A 22,158-nucleotide genomic window follows, 5' to 3' on the forward strand; every position below is an offset into this window, starting at 1 on the left:
TATTGTCTCTCGGCTTTCATTAGAATGTCAGCTTTGTGAAAGCAGGGACCTTTCACTGCTGTTTCATTGCTGTTTCTTTCACCCCCTGTTTCTGGAACATTGCTATCACACTGGGTGCTTAATAAACAAATACTTGATGACGGAAGATGGGTTGTCGTTATGGCGCCCTTGGCCAGGCTGGACCCCACGTGGCGGCACTGCTAGGCCCTCCCCTCTACATATGTCAGTGCCTGCTCTTCCTGGTCACATGGCCCTTTTCCACAGTGTGGGTTGGGACACTACCAGCTATGACTGCCTCTTTCATGCACATCACACATGTCATTGGTGCCTCACTGACACCCACGTGGGTTCTAGGACCACTCAGTGCTCTCCTTCCTCTGAACACATGCCCTGTGCCCCTAGTCCCTCAGAGGACTGGTGCATTCTTAGAGTCCCTTTGGAGATGGGGGGTGGAGGGGAGCGATGCCCCATGGTGTGCTGGTGAATGTTTAACAACTGGCTCCTAAGAGAGGGCCCTGATTTGTGGTGTTTGCCGATTTCTGTGGTTTTTAAAGCAAGGTCTCTGATAAATGTATATATTTGATCTTTAATTTATGCCATGCTGTACAACACTTATTGTAGTCAGTTGTTTTCTAATTTAAAAAAATTATCAGGCCTTAATAAAAAAAATGGCCATGGCCAATTTCGAGTTGCTGTGATGAAGTCAACCAGCTTGCAAAATTCCTGAAAATTTAAAAATCAGCTCTTTGAGCTGGTTCCACTACACCGTTGGGACGCCCAAATCTTCTTTCCGTGCAGATGCACTCTTGAGTGTCAGCTCTGTGACCCCACTGGAGAACATTCTGCCTCGCCCTTGCTGTTGCCTCACACCCAACCAGTTGTCCCATCTTGACCCTCTGTGCGGCTGGTTTGAGCAAGAAATGGTCACTTGACTGCACTGTAAAGCTTACTCTTCATTTCCAATACATTGACTCATTAGAGTCTTAGTTGCTATAGCTGTAAAACCAGAATGAGCCTGTGAACTCTGAGGGGCTCTTTCCTTTACATTTTTATTTTTTTATTATTATTTTTTGCTGAGGAAGATTCGCCCTGAGCTAACATTTGTGCCAGTCCTCCTCTATTTTGTGTGTGGGTTGCCGCCACAGCATGGCTGACAAGTGGTGTAGGTCTGCGCCCGGCGAACTGAACCTGCAAACCCAGGCTGCCGAAGTGGAGTGATGCAAAACTTAACCATTAGGCCACCAAGCTGGTCCCAGCTCTTTCCTTTTTATAAACTGGGATTTATATCTACAGTAAAGCTAATTTATTCTTCTCTCAAAATAATCTCTCTTTTCTTGATTTCCTTTTTTCTGTCATTCTCACTCAACTTCTTCCACTAACTTGAGATCAAAGCTCCTTTTTCTTCTTTCATGCTGCATTCTCCTTTGTTCCTCACTGCAGAAGCAGCACCAGACAGAGCCTTTCATTGCACATCACCACTGCAGCTGCAGACTCTTGTCACTTCATGACCAAGGGCACACTCCCCACTCCACTGTGCTCCCTATAACACTGCTGATTCATCCTCTAAAGACATTGCTCATGTTCTTTCCTGGCTCAGAAACTTTCAGCAATGCCCCACAATTGTTTGAGCCCTTCTGTCTGATTTCGAAGCTTCTTTCAGTACCAGCTTCATCCAAGTCCACCTTTATAACCCACGCCTTCCACAGTGGACTTAGGGCTGCAGGCACACTGGTCTCTGACTATCTGTGCCACTTTCCCTGTGTCCTGCCCTGCATGGTGCAAGATACGCTTCCCCCCAGTGCCCCCGGCCCAACACACCGTAGCTTCTCTTCTGTCCAAATCCTGCTCCTGCCCTCAGGAACCCATACAGGGGTACCTTCCTTGGGATATCTTGCGTTTGCTGAGTGACATCCTGTCTGGACTGCTCATTTTTGTCTTTGGTTCTCTCTCTCTCTCTCTCTTTTTATTTCTAACGGCTTTATTGATGTATGATTCACATACCGTACAATTCACCCATTTAAAGTGTACCATTCAGTGGTTTTTAGCATATTCACAAATTTGTGCAACTGTCATCACAATCATTGTTAGAACATATTCATTACACACCCCCCAAAAACCAGTCCACAGTCTCCCTATTCTTCCAAGGCCGGGAGAACTACTAATCTACTTTTTTGTCTCTAGAGAGTGGCCTGGTCTAGATATTTCAAATAAGTAGAATCATACAATATGTGTGTGTCTGGCTTAATTCACTTAGCATAATGGTTTCAGGTTCATCCGTTTTATAGCATGTGTCAGTATTTCATTCCTTTTTATAGCCAAATAATATTCCATTATATAGATATACCACATTTTACTTATCCATTCATCAGTTGATGAACATTTGGGTTGTTTCCACTTTTTGGCTATGTGGATAATTTTGATATGAACATTCATGTACAAATTTTTGCATGGACATATATTTTCATTTTTCTTGAGTGGATACCTAAGAGTGGATATCCTGGATCAAATGATAACTCTGTGTTCAACATTTTGAGGAACTTCCAGACTGTTTTCCACAGTGGCTGCTCTATTTTATATTGCCATCAGCAATGTGTGAGGGTTCTGATTTCTCCACATCCTTTCCAACACTTGTTATTATCTGACTTTTTGATTATAGCCATCCTAGTGGGTGTAAAGTGTTATCTCTTTGTGGTTTGAATTTGCATTTCTCTAATGACTGATAATATTGAGCATCTTTTCATTTGCTTATTGGACATTTGTATATCTGCTTTGGAGAAATATGTATTCAGATCCTTTGCCCATTTTTTTTTTCTTTTTTTGTAAGGGAGGTTGGCCCTGAGCTAACACCCATGCCAATCCTCCTCTTTTTGCTGAGAAAGATTGGCCCTGGGCTAACATCCATGCCCATCTTTCTCTATTTTGTATATGGCGGCATCCCACCACAGCACGGCTTGATGAGTGGTGCCTAGGTCCATGCCCAGGATCCAAACTTGTGAACCTTGGGCCGCCAAAGTGGAGTGCATGAACTTAACTGCTATGCTGCCGCTTTGCCCATTTTTTTAATTGGGTTACTTTTCTTTGTATCATTGAATTGTAGAAATTCTTTATATATTCTAGATACATATCCCTTGTCAGATATATGATTTGCAAATATTTTCTCCCATTCTGTGGGTTGTCTTTTCACTTGCTTATGTCCTTTGATACACAAAACTTTTTAATTTTGATGAAGTCCAGTATATCTATTTTTTCTTTGATTGCTCCTGCTTTTGGTGTCATATCTACAAATCCATTGCCAAACCCAAGGTTATAAAGATTTATCCCTATATTTTCTTTTAAGAGTTTCATTGTTTTTGCTCCTACATTTAGGTCTCTGACCCACTATGAGTTAGTTTTTGTGTATGGTGTGAGGTAGGGGTCAAACTCCATTCTTTTGCATGTGGAAATTCAATAGTACCAGCATCATTTGTTGAAGAGACTATTCTTTCCCCATTAAATTGTCTTGGCACCCTTGTCAATCAATTGACCATAGATATATAGGTTTATTTCTGAAGTCCCAATTCTTTTATACTACTCTCTGCGCTTGGTCTTCTCTTGTCCTATATCATTAATTAGCTATTTGATTTGTATCTATCTTAAATACTAGAGGGACTCAATCTTTAGTTGCTGAAAAAAATTCATGGTAAAAATTTAAAACGCAGAAGTGCCAAAAGTGAGAGTCCTGCCCCCACTGCCCCCATGCCCACTTGCAGGACATAACCATTGTGAATGTTTCCTATGTAGCCTTGTAGACTTTCACCTCTGAACAGATACGTATATTTGTTTATATGCATATATGTGAAAATTCAAAGGCACGTTGTGAATGTTCATGTGTGTATAGTGACATATTTGTATGTCTGCATTTTTATAATTGTTTATCTCTTTTTACAAAATTGAGATATACAAAGTGTTCTATGACTTTAAAAAATCAGTAGTATACCCCATACATTCTCCCATGACAGTTTTACGTGTCTTACCTCATTCTTGCTTAACGGTTCCATAATATTTCATAGAAGGAGTGCACTGTCATTTCTTTAACCAGTTTCCTACTGTTGCATATTTATGTTGTTTCCTTTGTTTTTTGCTATTCCAATGCTGCTGTGTACATGTGGGAGCACTTTCTCGGCTGGAGACCTGGAAGTGGAGTTGCTGATCCTGGGTTTTGTCTTAAAGTCATTTTTACGTTTTCCCCTCAACTGTGCTTTATGGTGCCTTGCACATATGAGGCACTTAATCAGTATTTGCTGAAGTGAACTCTTAAGGGTTTTCATCCTGGATTTATCCCTAGCTTTGCTATTTCATTTCAGTAAACTGTGTTATGACACCCTCATGCCTATGTCACTTCCTCTAAAGTGAAGGGAGTTTTGGTTATTCAGTCTTCATTAGGGAGAACTGAGGTGAAAAGAGACGGTCAGTGTGGTGATTGTTATGTGTGTGGCATGGGGAGTATGTGGAGGTGAATAAGAGGAAGCCCCAGCGCTCAAGGTATTCACACACCATTAGGGTGAGGCAGGTAGGATGTGTGGTACTTTCCTAAGAGGCACACATGTGTTATAATGTGGGTGTCAAGGAAGGGAGAAATGATACTTAACTTGGGTGCTATCAGGGAAGATCCCCCTGGGGGAGGGGACACTGAGATGCCCTTAAAGGAAGCGTAAGATTTGGACAGGCGGAGATGTCCCAGGGCTGGGGTTGCTGCTGGTGGTTCTCAGCAGAGGAGCAGCATAATGGATTCAGAGGAGGTGAGGAAAGTGAGAACTCAGGTTCCACTGTTTGCAGGGTGTATGCAGGTGGCAGTAGGAGGTGAAGCTGGAAAGCCAGCAGGGGACATGCTGTGGTGGCCTGGAAAACCACGAGAGGTTTTTGAGTAGAATTATATTATTGGAGCTGGTCTTGAGGCAGCGATGTGTACAGTTGATCTGGGTTGTGGATAAAGGGGAGTCTTCATTTCCAGAGGTTTCTGTGATATAACTTTTTTCCTGTCCCTCTTTTTCCATCCCTCAATTCTTCTCTTAGCTATCTGAAAATGTGGTTAACCGAATGAAGGATTCCAGCCAGCCTTCCAAAGTGGGGCAGCCAACTCCACCTTCTACATCTGGCACCTCTAAAGGCCAGGAGAAAGGTATGGCAGGATGCAGCAGTTCTGTGGAGAGTGGGAGCAGAGTGAAAGCAATGACAACGACATTCCTGTCAGAGCATATTTGACGGCTAATGTGGCTGCTGTTTGTTTCCGGGTGATGTGAGCAACTCCTTTCTGACGAGTGCTTTCCAGGAGAGTGGCTTCCTGTTGATGATGGATGCTGTCTGGAACAGTGAAAGCAGCGCAGTAGTCGGAGCTGCTGTGACTGGGGCCGGGCTGTGTTCCCTCACTATTTCAGTGTCTCTATATGTAAAAATGAGGCAAAAGGGCTTGGTTTGACAACTCAGGGAAGAAGTTGCTTTTAAGGATCCACAAGAGAAGTGTAACCGATACTGTTTGGTATGGTCCAAAGAATGATAGGGATTTAGGTGAGTTGGGTCCAATTAGTGGGAATTGAATCAATGACTTTGGTGTCAACCTCAGCACCTCTAACTTAGTTGTCACATCAAGTGGTCCTGGCGTGGCTCCTGGGACGGTTCACCTTGGGCTTCTGGGATGGCTCGCCACCCTGCACCTCCTGGGAGTTCCTCTTGCCGCACCCAAGCTGGGCCTGAAGCTGATTTGTTCCCTACTCTATTGTGCCCATCACAAATGAAGAAATTTGTGCTTTTCGCTAAATAACTACTTTCGGCAAACACAAAGGAACAAACAAGTTTAAGAAAGGAGGATGTAAGGTCCAAAAGTGTTAAGATATTACAAACTAAAAAGTCCTTGGGGCAACTGCTGTTCTACTCAGTAAATAACTTGTTTATGAGAATCTAGGTCTTATCTATCATCTGTAACTTGATATATATTTTTTCATTGATTGACTGGAGGAGCCATGCCACTGCGGAGGATAAACTCTGTCTTGCAGTGGATAATGTTCACCGTATCGTTTATCTCGTGCGGGGCCTCCCATTAGCGTTTTCTTTTATATTAATCTTCCCCGTTAGGTTATAAGATTGTAGAAGGTGGGAGCTATATCCTGTCCACTCAGCACTTACTGAATGTTAGCCAAGGATCAGGATGTGTGCCTCATGCTGGGACACAGTGATAGGTAGACAAGGACACCTCTCTTATGGCACGCACAGCTTTAGTCAAGGAGCTAGATGTGTAACCCTGTAGGTTACATCTGACGTGGGATGATGCAACTAGAAGCATGTCCAAGGGCCAGGGTAGCACAGAGGAGAGAATGACTCATTATATTAGGGAGGGGCTTCAAGGGAGATGATGTTTGAACTGGATTTTGAAAGACAGAGCAGTGGTAGATGGGCAGTTCAGACATGGTGAACAACTTGAGTAGAGGCCCCGAGGCGTGGCACAACCTGGCCTGTTTGGGGACCTAGAAGTGGTTTGCTATCTCTGGAGTACGAAGTACAAGGAAAGGGGAGATGTTGGGGTGGTGCTCAGGGGCCATGTCATGAAGGCCTCCACACAGTGGCTGGAGAGCTCCAGCTTCATCCTCATGGCCAGGGTTGCTGGCCAGGCCTTCTAACGCCTGTCCCGCTGTATTGTCCGCCTCAGGGCTTCCTGAGTATCGGAGCGTTAGATCCATCAGTACCTGGATCTGGACCCACCCTGAGATCTTTTTGAATATCTAGCAGTGAAGGGGCTGAGTGAGATTCTTGAAACTCAAATCAGACGCCCTCATCTTTTATCAAAAGGGCTAGCTGCCCATGATATCTCTAGCCCACTGATGAGAGGGGTCGAAAAGGGGTCTAATTTAACCCAGTGCACTTTAATAAACTGGATTAACTGGTAAGAGGGAGAAGGTGATGAAAAAAGCAAAAATTGCCAAAATATATCATGCGCATGTCAGTTTCAGCTTTGGAAGATAAAAGAAGCATTTGTTTCAGTTCAGGTAAGTTTTAGCAGTTTAAGAAGCAAGAATAGTGGTTCATTTGTCATTTGGTTTTAGTTATAACAAAATATTTTGCTGTTTAAATGATGAGTGTGAGTTTTGAGTTTCCAAATGCTGAAGAATAGTCAGCATAAGTGGACTATCTTGAAGTTGACTAATTTTAAGATATTTTTACTTTTAAAATCAGAATTTGCTTTTATTTTAGTGATGGAACAAGATTAGAAAAGGTAGATAAAATTAAATCCTTACGTCACACCATACCTCAAAATAAATGTCAGAGGAAATAAAAGATTTAAATGTAAGAATTGAAGTCATAAAAGTACAATAGCAGCACATAAAGCTGCAATAACATAGAAGTACAATAAGTAGACTTTCTAAGGAGTACATCAAGTGAAGAAACCCTAAATTAAGAAAAAAAGTGGGAAATGTAACTATAAGAAATTAGAGAAAATTTAGAAAAAATAAACGCAGAATGAATGATAAACCAGGGAGATAGGACGACAGAGTGTGAGTAGTCTTAGCATATAAAGAGTTAGGGCTCTCTGACCACTCAGGAGAGGTGTCCGGACATCAGAAACCTGGGTGGAGACTCTCCGCTTCACTAGTAATGAAGACACGTGCTAAATCCTGAGCGTTTCCAAGGGGGCAGGGACACGGCTCAGACGTGGAAGGTGGGAGTGTGGATCCGTGCCCAATTCTCTGCAATGAGTAGATGTATTATCTTTGCAATTATACGAAAGGAAAATTGTGTAAAAGGCAAAAATCAATACGATAAATTATATCTCAATAAAGTTGTTGTAAGTCAAGAACTAAGAACAGGGAGCATTAATGTCAAAATAGGAACTGGGCACAGTATACTATTTTCATTCCCAGTTGAGAACCTGGTGTGTTACTAAGGAGCATGCAGGTGTGCCCTCCTCACAGGCTGGGCACCACTGCTCATTCTTCTGTGAGAGGTACTCTGGAAGGTGTGAATCATAGGATGATTACTTTTGGAAGTGCCTCCCTGAGGGTTGAGTGCTCCAGCCTCTGAGTTCAGCATGCTCTAAAAGGTCTTGGGAGTAGAATAGCAAATCCTCACATATTCTTTCACAAAGCTTGGCTCTTTTGTAGTATTTTGTGCAGTCCTAGTTCTAAATCTGCTGCTTTAGAAACCTGTGTTGGGAGTGTAGGACATTTGGCCAAGGCCACAGAAAAGTTGAGCTTGTCTGAAAGATGGTTGGGGAAGGGTGAAGGCTGAGGGGAGATGGAGTAACAAAACTTTCAGTATCACCAAGTGGTGGAGAGAGTAGAGTGAATTGGATTGGCTCAGAGATCCCTAAGTTCATGGCAGTCAAAAGGTAGCCCTACTGTAACAACTTAAAGAGCCCAATGATACTAGAGGTGATGCAGGTTAAATGATATGTAAAATATCATTAATATGGCGTGTTTGCCACATTCAGGGTTAGAAATCTGTAGAATGGGATACTAAGGGTAACAAGGTTTAAGGAGCCTACTCTGTCCTCCCCTCTGCCATGCCAAAACCGAGACCCTGGAGGCTGTCCTTTCAGCATGAAGCAGAGCAGTGGTTTCCTCAGCCATCCCTGGCCTGTGTTTAGGACATGACCCTGATTCCAAGTAACTGTGGAGTGAGGAGGGATGGACTTGCACATTGCTCTCAAGCGGCTGTGCCAGCTGCCAGCCCAGCGCAGTCAGCAGCCCTGGTGCAGAATGAGAGAGCAGAGCAGCCTTCCGGCAATCGTGCTCTGGAGCAGCCGCATCAGGATGTGTTCTGTGTCTGTCTATGGGGCACAGCGGTCCATGGGTGCACTCCTGAGCCCCCTTCCTGGATGCCCACCATGACTTCATTGATCCTGAGGTGTTGCTGACAGGCCTTTCCTTCTCGTCCCTTTGCAGCCTCCAGACTGCCCAGGTCGGAGTACAGTGGTGGCCGGCAGCCCTCGGGGGCAGAGGAGGATCTCCTCAAGAGGTAAGCCCCAGTGCCCCATCACCTCTGGCTCCGTGCTTCCTCACCGTGTCCCTCTCCCTGCCCGGAGGCCCGAGGGTTTGTCTCATGTATTGTGTGGTGGTGGAGTACAACCCTATTGTATAGGTGGCCATGGTCCTAGTGTAAAGAAGAAGAAGCACCGAAAGGGGCATGGGGGAGTTGATTGCTAATGTTCTTAAAAGCTCACTTTAAAAAGTTAGGACCAGGGCTGGCGCTGTAGGCGTAGGGGTTAAGTTTGCGTGTTCCGCTTCTGCGGTCTGGGTTCATGAGTTAGGATCCTGGGCGTGGACCTATGCGCATGGCTTATCAAGCCGTGCTGTGGTGGCATCCCATATAAAGTAGAGGAAGATGGACACGGATGTTAGCCCAGGGCCAGTCTTCCTCAGCAGAAAGAGGAGGATTGGCAACAGATGTTAGCTCAGGGCTGATCTTCCTCACACACACACAGAAAAGCTAGGACTAAATAGCTGCGTGGTTGGACCTTCTGTGCCTGTGCGTGCACGCAGGCATATTTTCAGAAGAAGAAAAAGGAGCCCTCACAATTCTAACTGTAGTTGCCTAGATGGGCTGGCTCCAGGATGTTGGTGACTTCCCATCAGCACAGGTCACAACCCCCAAGAGCTGGCCACACCTCTGAACTGGGACCTGCTCCCCCTCCCCTGAGGCTGTGGAACAGTGGCTAAGGCACAGAGGCCCTCAGAGTGCAGGTTTGCATCCTGATTCCGTGGCTTACTAGTTACGTGACCCTGGAAAATCACTGCATCTCTCTAGGCCTCTGAGAAGGGCGTATCTGGAGTACCTCTGTCCTTAACTGTCGTGATTAAACGTGTTAATGCACATAAAGCACTTAAGCACCGTGCCTGGCACACAGAGTTCTCGGTGAATGCTGCCTGTAGTTGTTACTGATCAACTTCTTAACACCCTTGAGGACGTTGGCCTCTGTAACAAAGGACCCGGTAAGTTAGCTCAGGGGCCCTGTGTCGGCACCGGCACCGTTGGATTGCTTCCTTCAGGAGATCAGCCATGCCGGGTCTGTTCCATTGTCATGGATTAAGACCCACATTCTAAGAAATGCCTCTCCCTAATCCTAGGAGGCCTCTCCAAAAATAGCTAACTAAAATAACTAAGCTAACTTTTTTGTACTTTTAAACATTTAAAAAATATTCAAGTAATATATGCTAATGAAAGACTTAGGAAATATATCAAATGAAAAAAATCACCCATAGATTCCTCATCTCAAGATAATCCGTTAATATTTTGGAGTATTTCTTTCAAAGGTCTTCTTTCCTCTAGTTTAGGATTATTTTTTCAAAGTCATATATAATTTTATATGTTGCTATTTTCACTTATCTTATAATTATTTTCCATTTTATTACACCTGCTTTATAAACATTTTTATTGCTAAAGGTATTGTTTTTTGGTTCTCAATTTTTAGGTTCAACCTATAAACAAATGTAAGACTGTTGTCCAGTGACGATGTAATGTACCATTGCTTGATTGTATCATATGTCCTTTAACTTGACCTTGTTGTTGGACATTTAAGTTTTTTGCATTTTTTACACTATAGTAAATAATCCTTCTAAGAGCATCTTAGTACTAATAACTTCTTTCTCTCTTTAGGATTATTTTACCAGGCAGAATGCCCAGAGATAGGTCAAACGGTAGAAACACATTCAGGATGAAGAGTTAAATGTTCAAAACCAAGGGCTGCTGCTATCTAAAACCTTCAAGCTCTCATGTGGAAGTAGGGGAGGGGGGCTTCCCATGCTGCCTACACACTTTGAAGGACTGGCTAGCACGGGATTGAACCCCTGCCCTGAGAATCTCTCATTTGGCGTGTGGCTGTCTGATTCCTCACCTTCTGGTCAGGGCTCCTTTTGTTCCTAATCGTATTGTCCTGGCTGAGAAAGTGTCACTGTATCCTCTTGCCTTGGGGAGTGTCACTGATGCCTGACCCTTTCTGGCTGGCCTCAGAGTTCCACTGGCCCACAGATCCCAGTCCCCGGCCAGCTGAAGTGAGTGCACATACCTTTTCTTGGCTACCTTCTGCCAGTCATGCCGTCTGCATCTGCTTCTCCTCATCTCTCTTCTGGCGCAGGTATAAACAGGAGCAAGCCACAGTCCAGGACGAGCTGTTCCAGGTGGTCACGAGGGAAAGAGAGGCAGCCACGCAGCACCAGCGTGTGTCCCTGCAGGGTGGGGAGGGCAGCGTTGACCAGGAGAAGTGGAAGTCAGCCCAGCTGGTGAGTGCAGATCTTCCTGAGCTGGCCTTTTGTGCTGAGCAGCACTGGGAAGCAGAGGTCTGGCCCTGGAACCTGATGTGTCTGAAGCCTGGGCTCCGCCTCACCTCTGTGGAAGGGGTGTCTTTCTAGCGACCAGGACCTTACGTTCTTCTAGCCCTGGCTCTGTCACGGCTTTACTTTGCTGCCTCTGACCTGTGTTTTCAGTCTCTGGGGCCTCAGGTTTATAGGATAAGGGCTGGATCATTCAGCGGTCTGGTCCCACTCTGAAACTTCGCAGTTGTAAGTGCTGTGGTGGTATGTGTGCCAGGAGGCTGTGAAGGGATAGGACTGGGGGCTTGGGGCCATGCAATAAGCGAGATAGAGAGCGTAATTTTTAGTGAGGCAGCCTGGGTGCAAATCCTAGCTCCCTACTTACTAGCTTGGGCACATCCTCCCGTGCCTGTGAGCCTTGGTCAAAGATCATGATGGTTACACATAGGATTGCCCAGGGCATTAGAGGAGACAATAACTGTCCAGGGTTTAGCATGTGCCTGGCAGATTGTGCAAGTGTGCTATTATTGCTGTTATTGTTATTAGTACATTTAATTGATGAGAGGCTGTTAGGACTCTTTCTGCTGTAAGTGAAGGCTTTAGTTCACAATAGAGAAATCAAGAAGAGCCCCAGGGTTGACTAATTCAGTGGCTCACTGGCGTCATCATGGACCAGGTTCTTCTCCTCCTTCCACTCTGCCATCCTCAGCGTGCCTGGGCGTCCTCAGGCCATCTGTCCCCACAGTTAAACAATGGCTGCTACCGCCCCCCAGGACTCATACAGACAGGATAACACTCAGCAGAAGAAGAGAGGCTGTGTTGGCTCTGTCGGCAAGGAGAACTTTCCTGGAAGCCCCTGGCGAAGTCTTCTTACATCACACTGGCCTGGATCACACCAGGTGCCCGTGGCTAAGCCAGGTCTCGGCAGAGAGAACAGGGAGGGCTCCGCTGACTGGAGCTAGGGCTCTTTTCTAGTCACAGCTTGGGGGAGAGGTGGGCATCTGGACAGAATTAGGACTGACAGGAAGTAATAATTCTCCCAATTCCAGTATGTGGGGCTTTTCCCCCACACATCTAAGGAATTCTCCGACACCAGCTGAGTGTCCTACAATTCAACTCAATTCTGACACTGTCTACCCAGAGATAGCCTCAGATTCCACAGGTTAAGGGCTTGGTCCTACAAGACGGCCCTCTATCCCCCACCACCCTCCTACTTGAGACACCAGTTGAAGTCCAGTGTTTCTGACCAACTGGCTGTAAATCAGAGGTTCCCACGACCCCCTGCTTGGGTTCGATTAATTTGCTAGAGCGGCTCATAAAACTCAGAGAAACATTTTACTCACTAGATTACCAGTTTATTATAAATGGAGATAACTCAGAACAGCCAGATGGAAGAAATACATGGGCAAGGTATGGGGAAAGGACGTGGAACTTCCATGCTTTCTAAGTGCAGCCACTCTCCCAGCACCTCCATGTGTTCACCAACCTGGAAGCTCTTGGAACCCCATCCTTTTGGGTTTTTGTGGAGGCTTCATTACATAGGCATAATTGATTAACTCATGGGCCATTGGCGATTGATCCAACTTCCAGCCTCTCTCCCCTGGGAGATGGGGGATGGGACTGAAAGTTCCAACCCTCTAATCACATGGTTGACTCCACTGGCAACAAGCCCCCATCCTTAGGTGCTTTCCAAAAGTCACCTTATTAGCATAACAAAAGACACCTTTATCTCTGTCATCACTTAGGAAATTCCAAGGGTTTTAGGAGCTCTCTGCCAGAAACAGACAGGGAGGGATGAAGACCAAATATTTAGTTCTTAATATAAACCGTATCATGGCAAGGAAGGTGTGGGGGAGGGACAAATGGCTGTAGCAGCATCTAATATATGCTTCAGAGACCATGGGCTGGGAGACCAGGAGCAGCCCTGCCCTGCTTCAGGTGGGTGGCCTGGTGCACGCTGTGCTCCCCGGAAGGAAGTTGGAGAGATGTGAGATCACCACTTGGAACTGTGCCCTCCCAGGAGGGGAAGGCTTCTGCACAGATGTTCAAAGCATGCCATAGGCACAGAAATGCTGATTGAACTAGACCCTCTGGGAAATATGAACAATGTAGGATCCTTGCCCTTGGGAAATTTTCAGTTTAGTGGAGAAGACAGACTTAAACCAACAACTTTGTAAAGGCCAAATCGGTTACAGTAAGTATGAAATGGAGGTAAAGATAATATGTGTGGGAATGCAAAGGCAGTGGTGTCAACTGCTGGTGACAGAGATGCATTTGACCTCAGCCTTGAGCAATGTGAGCCCCCAGGCCAAGGGAGCAGCTGGGCTGAGCCAGGCAGGTGTTAAGGAGGTGATGGGACACAGTGAGAGAAGAGGTGAGCAAGATGTGAAGCCAGATTATAGAAGGTCTTGGACTCCTTGAGGAGTTAACCCACAAAGTATTCTACAGCAACTCTGAAGCCATGGAGGATTCCCAGAAGTTTGTGAGGATGGGAATGATGTGATCTGACGTGCGTTTTTAGAACCCTGTGGCATCCTGGTGAAGAATCAGTTGATGCAGAGAGAAACTGAGGTGAGCACACAGTTTTAGAGTCTCTTGCAGTTAGTCTCTGAGGGGCAGGTTGTCACTTCTCTGCAGCCTGACATCCAAGTCAAAAGGACCCTGGTCCTAGGGGTGAAGGCTTAATCAATACGGAATGAGGGAAAATAGTTGGCCACCTGGGACAGTCATAGAGCATGGAAAATTGCAGCCTGTAGGTGTGGTATATCTTCATTGTCACCTGGAATGTGTTAATTACAGTGAAAGAGAAGTCACAGCTTCCCTTCTTCTACCTGTAAAGGAGAAGGCTGGGCCCCTCCTCTGGACTGTCCCTGGAGGAGGACCTTTACAAGTGGGAAGGAACTTAAATGACCTTCAGTGAAGGTGTGTGGGGTTTTTTTTAAAGGAAGGGTAACTGTAGAATAGAGAAGATACATCTTAATTTTTTCCCCCAAATCCCTGGATGGATAATGCCGTTCTCAACCAGTGTTCCTATGGAATAGTGAAGCAGATAACTTCTCTCATTTTGAGAGTGTCTGTTACCTACTTTTGTGGGTGTTCCCATTGTTTGACTGTTCAGCATCCATTTTTCCAGGCAGTTGGTGCCCCTGTTTCCTTTTGGTAACTTACCTGTTTCCTGTTGTGTGTCATCTTGGTGGGATTGCAATTCCAGTGCCCAACTTCCTCTATGGAAGCTACATCCCCTCTCTTCCCCTGCCATGGTACAGGCAGGGTCTGGCACAGGGCCCAAGGACAGCTGGTCAGATCCCCTCTCCGGGGACTTTCTATTTTGAATCAGTGAGGAGGCCAGGGTGGGATTATTCATTGCAGCTGAGGCCTGCTGATCAGGACAGTCATCCTGAGAGGTTGTTTTACTGTCTCCTACGCCTCTGGGGTGCCATTGGTTTCTGTCTGGTCCTCCTGCCCTTTTGAGGATTAGAGCATCTGCTGATAACCAGCTGTCAACTCTCTTTTGCTTAAGTTAGCTGAAGTTGGTTTCTGTTGCTTGGTGCTAAGCACATGCAAAGAGACGTACAAGCTTGGTTTTGAAGGCTTACAGTCACATTCAGTACTCAATGGGAAAAGAAGAGAAGGGAAGCTCGTACCAGGCCCTGTTCTGTAAGTCAACAGGCACGTGAGGCACTCACCCAGGTGCTGAGTGATGCTATAGCTGTTACTTCCATTTGGGTTGGTGTGATTGGCAGGTGCTTTTAGGGAAGATAATTTCTAAACTGTACTGTGGAGGATTTAAATAAGAGGAGAAAGCTGGAAATAAGAACCTGAGCAGAAGCATAGAGAATTTTCTTTTCTCAACCGAGTGTTCCACATGCAAGGATTGAAGGAGCCTGCTGGACAGAGCACATAAGGCCCTGGTGTTTGGATCACAGCACATCCTCCTAGGCATGGGGCCAGGCTGGACCCCGAGGCAGACCTGGCACAGTTGCTGGCCAAATGAGCTGGCTGCCCACTTCTCCCTGGTGCCTTCTTTGATCAGTGCCTCGAGCCCCGCACCCTTGAGCCTGTAGCCTTGTCTAGAGGCTTTCCTTTCAAGTGTGCTGAGTGCAGTTTGACATTTAATGTGCTCTTCTGCCCTCTCTCTTTGCTTCTGACTTTTACATTATTGATTTTTTAATCCTCTTATGAGGGAATGATTCAGCTCATTATTGGGAAAAGTTCATAAAACTAATGACAAGGAAAGGTAATAATTTTTATAACCTACTTCTGATGACAAAAGTGTTACCATTCTCCATGTAGTGCAGCAGCGATGAACTGTTTTTGAGTATGTTTATGCATGTTTCCTGTCACTTGCAGACTGGTATAGCCCCAGTTATAATTGGGGCGAAGGCCCTGGGTGTCAATGGAGCCTATGTGAGGTGTGCTTTCCTCTGAATGGGGGGAGGAAGTTTGGAGTCCACATCAAACATTCTAGAGAGAAATAAGAAAGAACAGAGAGGTTTCTAGGACTTAGTCTTCTGATGGGCAGAGCTTTAAAAATCCAGTGGGTAGAGTAATAGAGGCCTGGCAGAAGCTTTACTTTGGGGGAGAATGAGACCTTGCCTGTTGGATTCCTGACACATATTATTAGGTATATGAGATTGCACTACACCTGATAGAAAGTAAAAACTTTCATTTCTTTTCTTTTTTGGTGAGGAATTCTTTTATTATTTTATATATGTATTCTCTGTATGCCTGTTATATGTTAGATACTGGGTTAGTTTCTTGATAAATGGAAATAAATAAGATACAGCTCCTGTCCTTGAGAAGATCTGTTCATTAGGAGAGTTAAATGTTCTCAGAAGTGACCATACAGTGTTACAGTATCATATCAGAGGGACAGGAAGGTACTAGAGGAGGAAGGAGGGGGCAAAAATGGCCTCTTCTTGGTAGGGTGGGAAAGTCTTCTAAGAGTAGGTGACATGTGAGCTGGATCTGGAAGACTGAAGAGAATTTTGCCAGGTGGAAAAGAGTGAGAAAGAGTGTTGCAGATGAAGGACACTGCAGGAGCAAAGGCCGAGGTTGGGAGGACACAAGCCATTTGGCTGGCACCTAGGGGAGCGGCAGGTGTGGCCGGCAGGAGAGGTCAGTTTAGGTGTGGGCCTGGAATGAAATTCTGGAAGTCTGATGGAGACCTTTGGAGGAAGGTTTTCTTTTCTTTTTTTTTTTTGTGAGGAAGATCAGCCCTGAGCTAACATCTATGCCAATCCTCCTCTGTTTGCTGAGGAAGACTGGCCCTGAGCTAACATCTATCGCCAATCTTCCTCTTTTTTTTCCCCTTTTTCTCCCTGAAGCCCCAGTAGATAGTTGTATGTCATAGTTGCACATCCTTCTAGTTGCTGTATGTGGGACACAGCCTCAGCATGGCTGGACAAGTGGTGCGTCGGTGCGTGCCCAGGATCCGAACCCAGGCTGCCAGTAGCGGAGCGCGCGCACTTAACCGCTAAGCCATGGGGCCGGCCCCCTCTTTTCTTAATCCTCAAAAGAGACACACAAGAAGGGATTGCCTCTCCTACTGAACATTGAACGCTGGGAAGAATCCTAAATGGCAGATGAAGAGGTTGGGACCAAATCTTTCCACTGGACAGAGGGTGGTAAGTGAGTGCTTCTCTACCTGGATGTGCCTGTCTAGCCTAAGGCCTCACACAGGAAGAGTGGCTGTCCTGCTCTGCTCTCCAATTTTCAGGGGAGTTTTGATCTACAGTCACGTGCCACATAACGACGTTTCAGTCAACAACAGACCGCATATATCACGATGGGTCTCATAAGATCAGTACCACATAGCCTAGGTGTGTAGCAGGCTATACCATCTAGGTTTGTCTAAGTACACTCTGTGATGTTCGCACAGCAACAAAATTACCTAATGATGCATTTCTCAGAACGGATCCCCGTCATTAAGCAAGCCATGACTGTATTGTTGCATTCTTTTCATTGTTCAGACACTCTAAGAAGCTGCCACCTTCGCTGTATGAACTCTGTAATCAGGGTTTTAAGAAAATATCAGATTTAAGAGTTTTGAATTACAGTTTTCTGAATCATGAGTGAGATGGTAGGTTTATTTTGGTTTTACTATAGCTGTAGCCTTTCTTCCTAATCCTCCCTTCCTACATCTTTGTAAGTCTTGTTCCTCAGATCATAAGCTCCTTGAGAGGAGCCATGCTGTGATCATTTTGGTTTTCTCTGTAGCTCTCAGCAAACTGTAGCACACAGTGGACAGGCATGGAATGGCAGGTTTCTCGTGGACAGGGTGTGGGGCTGCACCTCCTGTTGTGGAGACTTCTGTACAGCGGTCCTTGGTCGGCTCCTTGAGGCCTCAGTGCAGTGCCCCATTCAAATAGGTAGAAACAAGTACCCACATCAGCCTTCTTGAGAATGGAGGGCCTGACCTTTTCAAACAACAAAACAAAGCAAAACAAACTTTTAGTATAATGATATCTTGGAGTCAACTAGAAAGAATTTTATATGACTCCTAGTCAGAGACTTATGGACTTTGGTTTAACTTGTGGGGAACCAGGCAGAGACTGGGACTTTAGTGACTCAGGCCTGGGGTCAGGAAGTACTCTACTTGACATGCAGCTGAGGACACCTGACATCTGGAGCAGCTATGTGGAGTGGCTGTTTGTTTCAGAACTTGAGTGGCTTGGGGACCCTGGTGGCCTTGTCCTTATGCCTCCTCCAGTTTGAGCTGCAGACGGAGATCTTGAATTCCTATGAGATCTACCTCTTGGCACCTAGATGGCTGGTACCAGGCATAATCGGAAAAAACATCAGAGCATGACATCCAGAGCCCCTTTCTTTGCTTCCTTAAGTCTTGCTGGTTTTTTTCCTAGATTATATCAGAGGTTGACAACCTTTCTCTGTAAAGAGCCAGAGAGTAAATACTTAGACTTGGCAGGCCACATATAGTCTTTGTCACATATTCTTTGTTGTTGTTTCTACAGCTCTAGTAAATATAAAAACCGTTCTTAGCGCAGAGGCTGTACCAAGAGAGGCTGTAGGTTGAATTTGACTGGTGGGCTGTAGTTTGCTGATCCCCAGCGCGGCTCCAGAGATTTTAACTTTTTCAGTCTCTCTGAGTAGCCAGATGCCTCAAGAAGCTGGGGGGTGCGGACGTTGGTGGTGGTGCCAGTGCCTCGGTGGTTATTATTCCCGTGAGACGTTTCACTGTGTGGTGGTATCTGATGGCCTCAGTCTTCTGATCTGTAGAATGAGGGTTTTTCTGGAGACAGCCCGGTAGGCTCTTTGGAAAGAATCATGAACTTTCATTTTAACTCCTGATTCTTTTTACATTTGGCACTTTTTATAGTTTCCATTTCTCTGCTGAAATTCCCTGTCATTTGCACATGTGGTCCACCTTTTCCTGTGGATCCTCTAAACGTATTTAGCATAGTTATTCTGAAGTCTCTATATGATCGTCCCAACATCCGGGTCGTCTCTAGGTTTGGTTCCATGCCTACCTCCTCTGTTGGTAGTGGGTCCCATTGTCCTGTAGCTTTATGTGGCTTGTCATTTGTTTTTTTCTTGTGAGGAAGATCAGCCCTGAGCTAACATCTGTTGCCAATCCTGCTGTTTTTTGCTGAGGAAGATTGACCCTGGGCTAACATCCGTGCCCATCTTCCTCTGCTTTATATGGGACGCCTCCACAGCGTGGCCTGACAAGCGGTGCATCGGTGCGCGCCTGGGATCCGAACCTTCGAACCCCGTGCCGCTGAAGCCGAGCGTGCGGACTTAACCGTTGCACCACCGGGCCGGCCCCGGCTTGTAACTTTTGATTGATGCTGGACATCATGTGCAGAAGAACAGGAGAGACTGAGGAAAATAGTGTTTATGCCCAGACACTGCCATTCTCCCTCTTTTGACAGGCCATTTCTGTGGGAGGCTGAGTAAATCTAGTTGAGCAGGGTGTGGGCTCTGTTGTTACTTTGACTTCAAACTCTCTGACCAAGACCTTCTGTTCAGTAGGGCTTAGGGTCTGGGCACTGCAGGGTTTGTCTGTGCTCCCCTGCTTTCCCATCCTACTTTTTGGAGGCCCTGCTTTTCTGTGTCCCAGCATGCTTCCTTGCACCTCCCCCAGCTGCAAGCAGCTGCTGCGTGGTGGTGGGTATAGGGCCTGTAGTGCTGTGGGGCTTCTCTGCGGCGCCTGCCTGGCTCTCGAGTGTCAGCAGGCCCTGTGCACCTGCCTCGGGGGATGCATGGAAGGTGTCTTGTTCAGTTCTGCTCCACCGCCAAGTCTTTTAAACAACATAGTTAAGGAAGAAGGTTCTCATAACCAATACCAAATTAATTTCACTCTTCCCTTTTATTGTCATCACTTTCAAGCACTCTTCATACCCCGAGGAAAATGAAAAGGGCAAAGTAATATGACTGCTCTCACTCCTTCTCTGAATGGCCAGTTCCTACATGGCTACTGATGTATAGGGCCAGTCCTTCCACGGGGTAGGTGGGGTCTCCACAAGGCAGGTATAAAGGGACATACCATGCAGCTGACCATTGCCGTGTCCCGTGTGCAGCCGCATTTGCTCAAAGAACAAGGGTAGGTGCATCTCATTATTTTATTTTATTTTATTTATTTTTTTCTTGTGATGAGGACTTGTTTTTGATTTATGCCATTGCTTTTTTATTTAAAATTTTTTTATAATTAAATGCATTTTTCTAAATTATCTTCTCTTGGAATTATTTTAATCCTGTGTGGTCATGAGTATGTAACAGACTATTTTTGTTTTTGTTGAAGGCTGCTTCTACTGTTATTGCTCCTGTGTAATTCTTTTTTTTATTATTTTTTTTATTTTATTGAGGTCATAATGGTTTATAACATTAAGTTCAGGTGTACATTATTATTTATCAGTTTCTGTATAGACTGCATCGTGCTCACCACCAATAGTCTAATTTTTATCCATCACCATATTGTGTGCCCCTTTACCCCTTATGCCCACCCCCCAACAAAATTCCCATCTGGTGACCTCTAATCTGTTCTCTTTGTCCATGTGTTTGTTTATCTTCCACATGTGAGTGAAATCGTGTGGTATTTGTCTTTCTCTGTCTGGCTTATTTCACTTAACATAATACTCTCAAGGTCCATCCATGTTGTTGCAAATGGGAGGATTTTGTCTATTTTTATGGCTGAGTAGTGTTCCATTGTATATATATATACCACATTTCTTTATCCATTCGTCAGTTGATGGGCACTTGGGTTGCTTCCATGTCTTGGCTATTGTGAATAATGCTGCAGTGAACGTAGGGGTGCGTAGATCTCTTTGGATTGTTGATTTCAAGTTCTTTGGATAAATACCCAGTAGTAGGATAGCTGGATTGTATGGTATTTCTATTTTTAACTTTTTGAGAAACCTCCATAATGTTTTCCATAGTGGCTGTGCCAGTTTGCATTCCCACCAGCAGTGTATGAGGGTTCCCTTTTCTCCACAGCCTCTCCAACATTTGTTATTTTTTGTCTTGGTAATTATAGCCATTTTGACTGTGTAAGGTGATATCTCATTGTAGTTTTGATTTGCATCTCCCTAATAATTAGTGATGTTGAACATCTTTTCATGTGCTTGTTGGCCATCTGTATATCTTCTTTGGAAAAATGTATGTTTATATCCTTTGCCCATTTTTTGATCGGGTTGTTTGTTTTTTTGTTGTTGACTTGTATGAGTTCTTTATATATTTTGGAGATTAACCCCTTGTTGGATATATGATTTGCAAATATTTTCTCCCAGTTGATGGGTTGTCTTTTCATTTTGTTCATGGTTTCCTTTGCCTTGCAGAAGCTTTTTAGTCTGATGTAGTCCCGTTTGTTTATTTTTTCTTTTGTTTCCCTTGCCTTTGTATACATGGTATTCGAAAAGATGCTGCTATGACCCATGTCATAGAGTGTACTGCCTATATTTTCTTCTAGGAGTTTTATGATTTCAGGTCTTACATTCAAGTCTTTTTTTTTTTTTTAATTTTTTATTTATTGCAGTAACATTGGTTTATAACATTGTATAAATTTCAGGTGTACATCATTATACTTCTATTTCTGCACAGATTACATCATGTTCACCACCCAAATACTAATTACAACCCATCACCACACACATGTGCTGAATTATCCCTTTTGCCCTCCCTCCTCCCCCCTTCCCCACTGGTAACCACCAATCCAATCTCTGTCTCTATGTGTTTGTTTATTGTTGTTATTATCTACTACTTAATGAAGGAAATCATATGGTATTTGACCTTCTCCCTCTGACTTATTTCGCTTTGCATAATACCCGAAATGTCCATCCATGTTGTCACAAATGGCTGGATTTCATCGTTTCTTATGGCTGAGTAGTATTCCATTGTGTATATATACCACATCTTCTTTATCCATTCGTCCCTTGATGGGCACTTAGGTTGCTTCCAAGTCTTGGCTATTGTGAATAACACTGCAATGAACACAGGGGTGCATGTATCTTTACGCATTGGTGTTTTCAAGTTCTTTGGATAAATACCCAGCAGTGGAATAGCTGGATCATATGGTAGTTCTACCCTGAATTTTTTGAGGAATCTCCATACTGTTTTCCATAGTGGCTGCACCAGTTTGCACACCCACCAGCAGTGTATAAGGGTTCCCTTCTCTCCACATCCTCTCCAACACTTGTTGTTTCCTGTCTTGTTAATTATAGCCATTCTGACGGGCGTGAGGTGATATCTCATTGTAGTTTTGATTTGCATTTCCCTGATAGTTAATGATTTTGAACATCTTTTCATGTGTCTGTTGGCCATCTGCATATCTTCTTTGGAGAAATGTCTGTTCAGGTCTTTTGCCCATTTGTTAATTGGGTTGGTAGTTTTTTTGTTGTTGAGATGCATGAGTTCTTTATATATT

At 44.8% G+C, this 22,158-nt stretch overlaps 1 protein-coding gene across 1 annotated transcript in view; it reads left to right on the plus strand.

Moving 5' to 3' along the window:
- Positions 1–22,158, plus strand: part of PLXNA1 (plexin A1) — a 331,470-nt gene that overhangs the window by 14,800 nt on the left and 294,512 nt on the right. The window contains exons 2-4 of the mRNA XM_087431622.1: positions 5,053–5,158; positions 8,913–8,985; positions 11,102–11,246. Coding sequence (XP_087287748.1) covers positions 5,053–5,158; positions 8,913–8,985; positions 11,102–11,246 — 324 coding nt within the window. The remainder of the gene's footprint in view (positions 1–5,052; positions 5,159–8,912; positions 8,986–11,101; positions 11,247–22,158) is intronic.

This window comes from Ceratotherium simum, chromosome 5 (assembly GCF_057802395.1).
Source record: "Ceratotherium simum simum isolate JZ-2026a chromosome 5, ASM5780239v1, whole genome shotgun sequence".
NCBI lineage: Eukaryota > Metazoa > Chordata > Mammalia > Perissodactyla > Rhinocerotidae > Ceratotherium > Ceratotherium simum.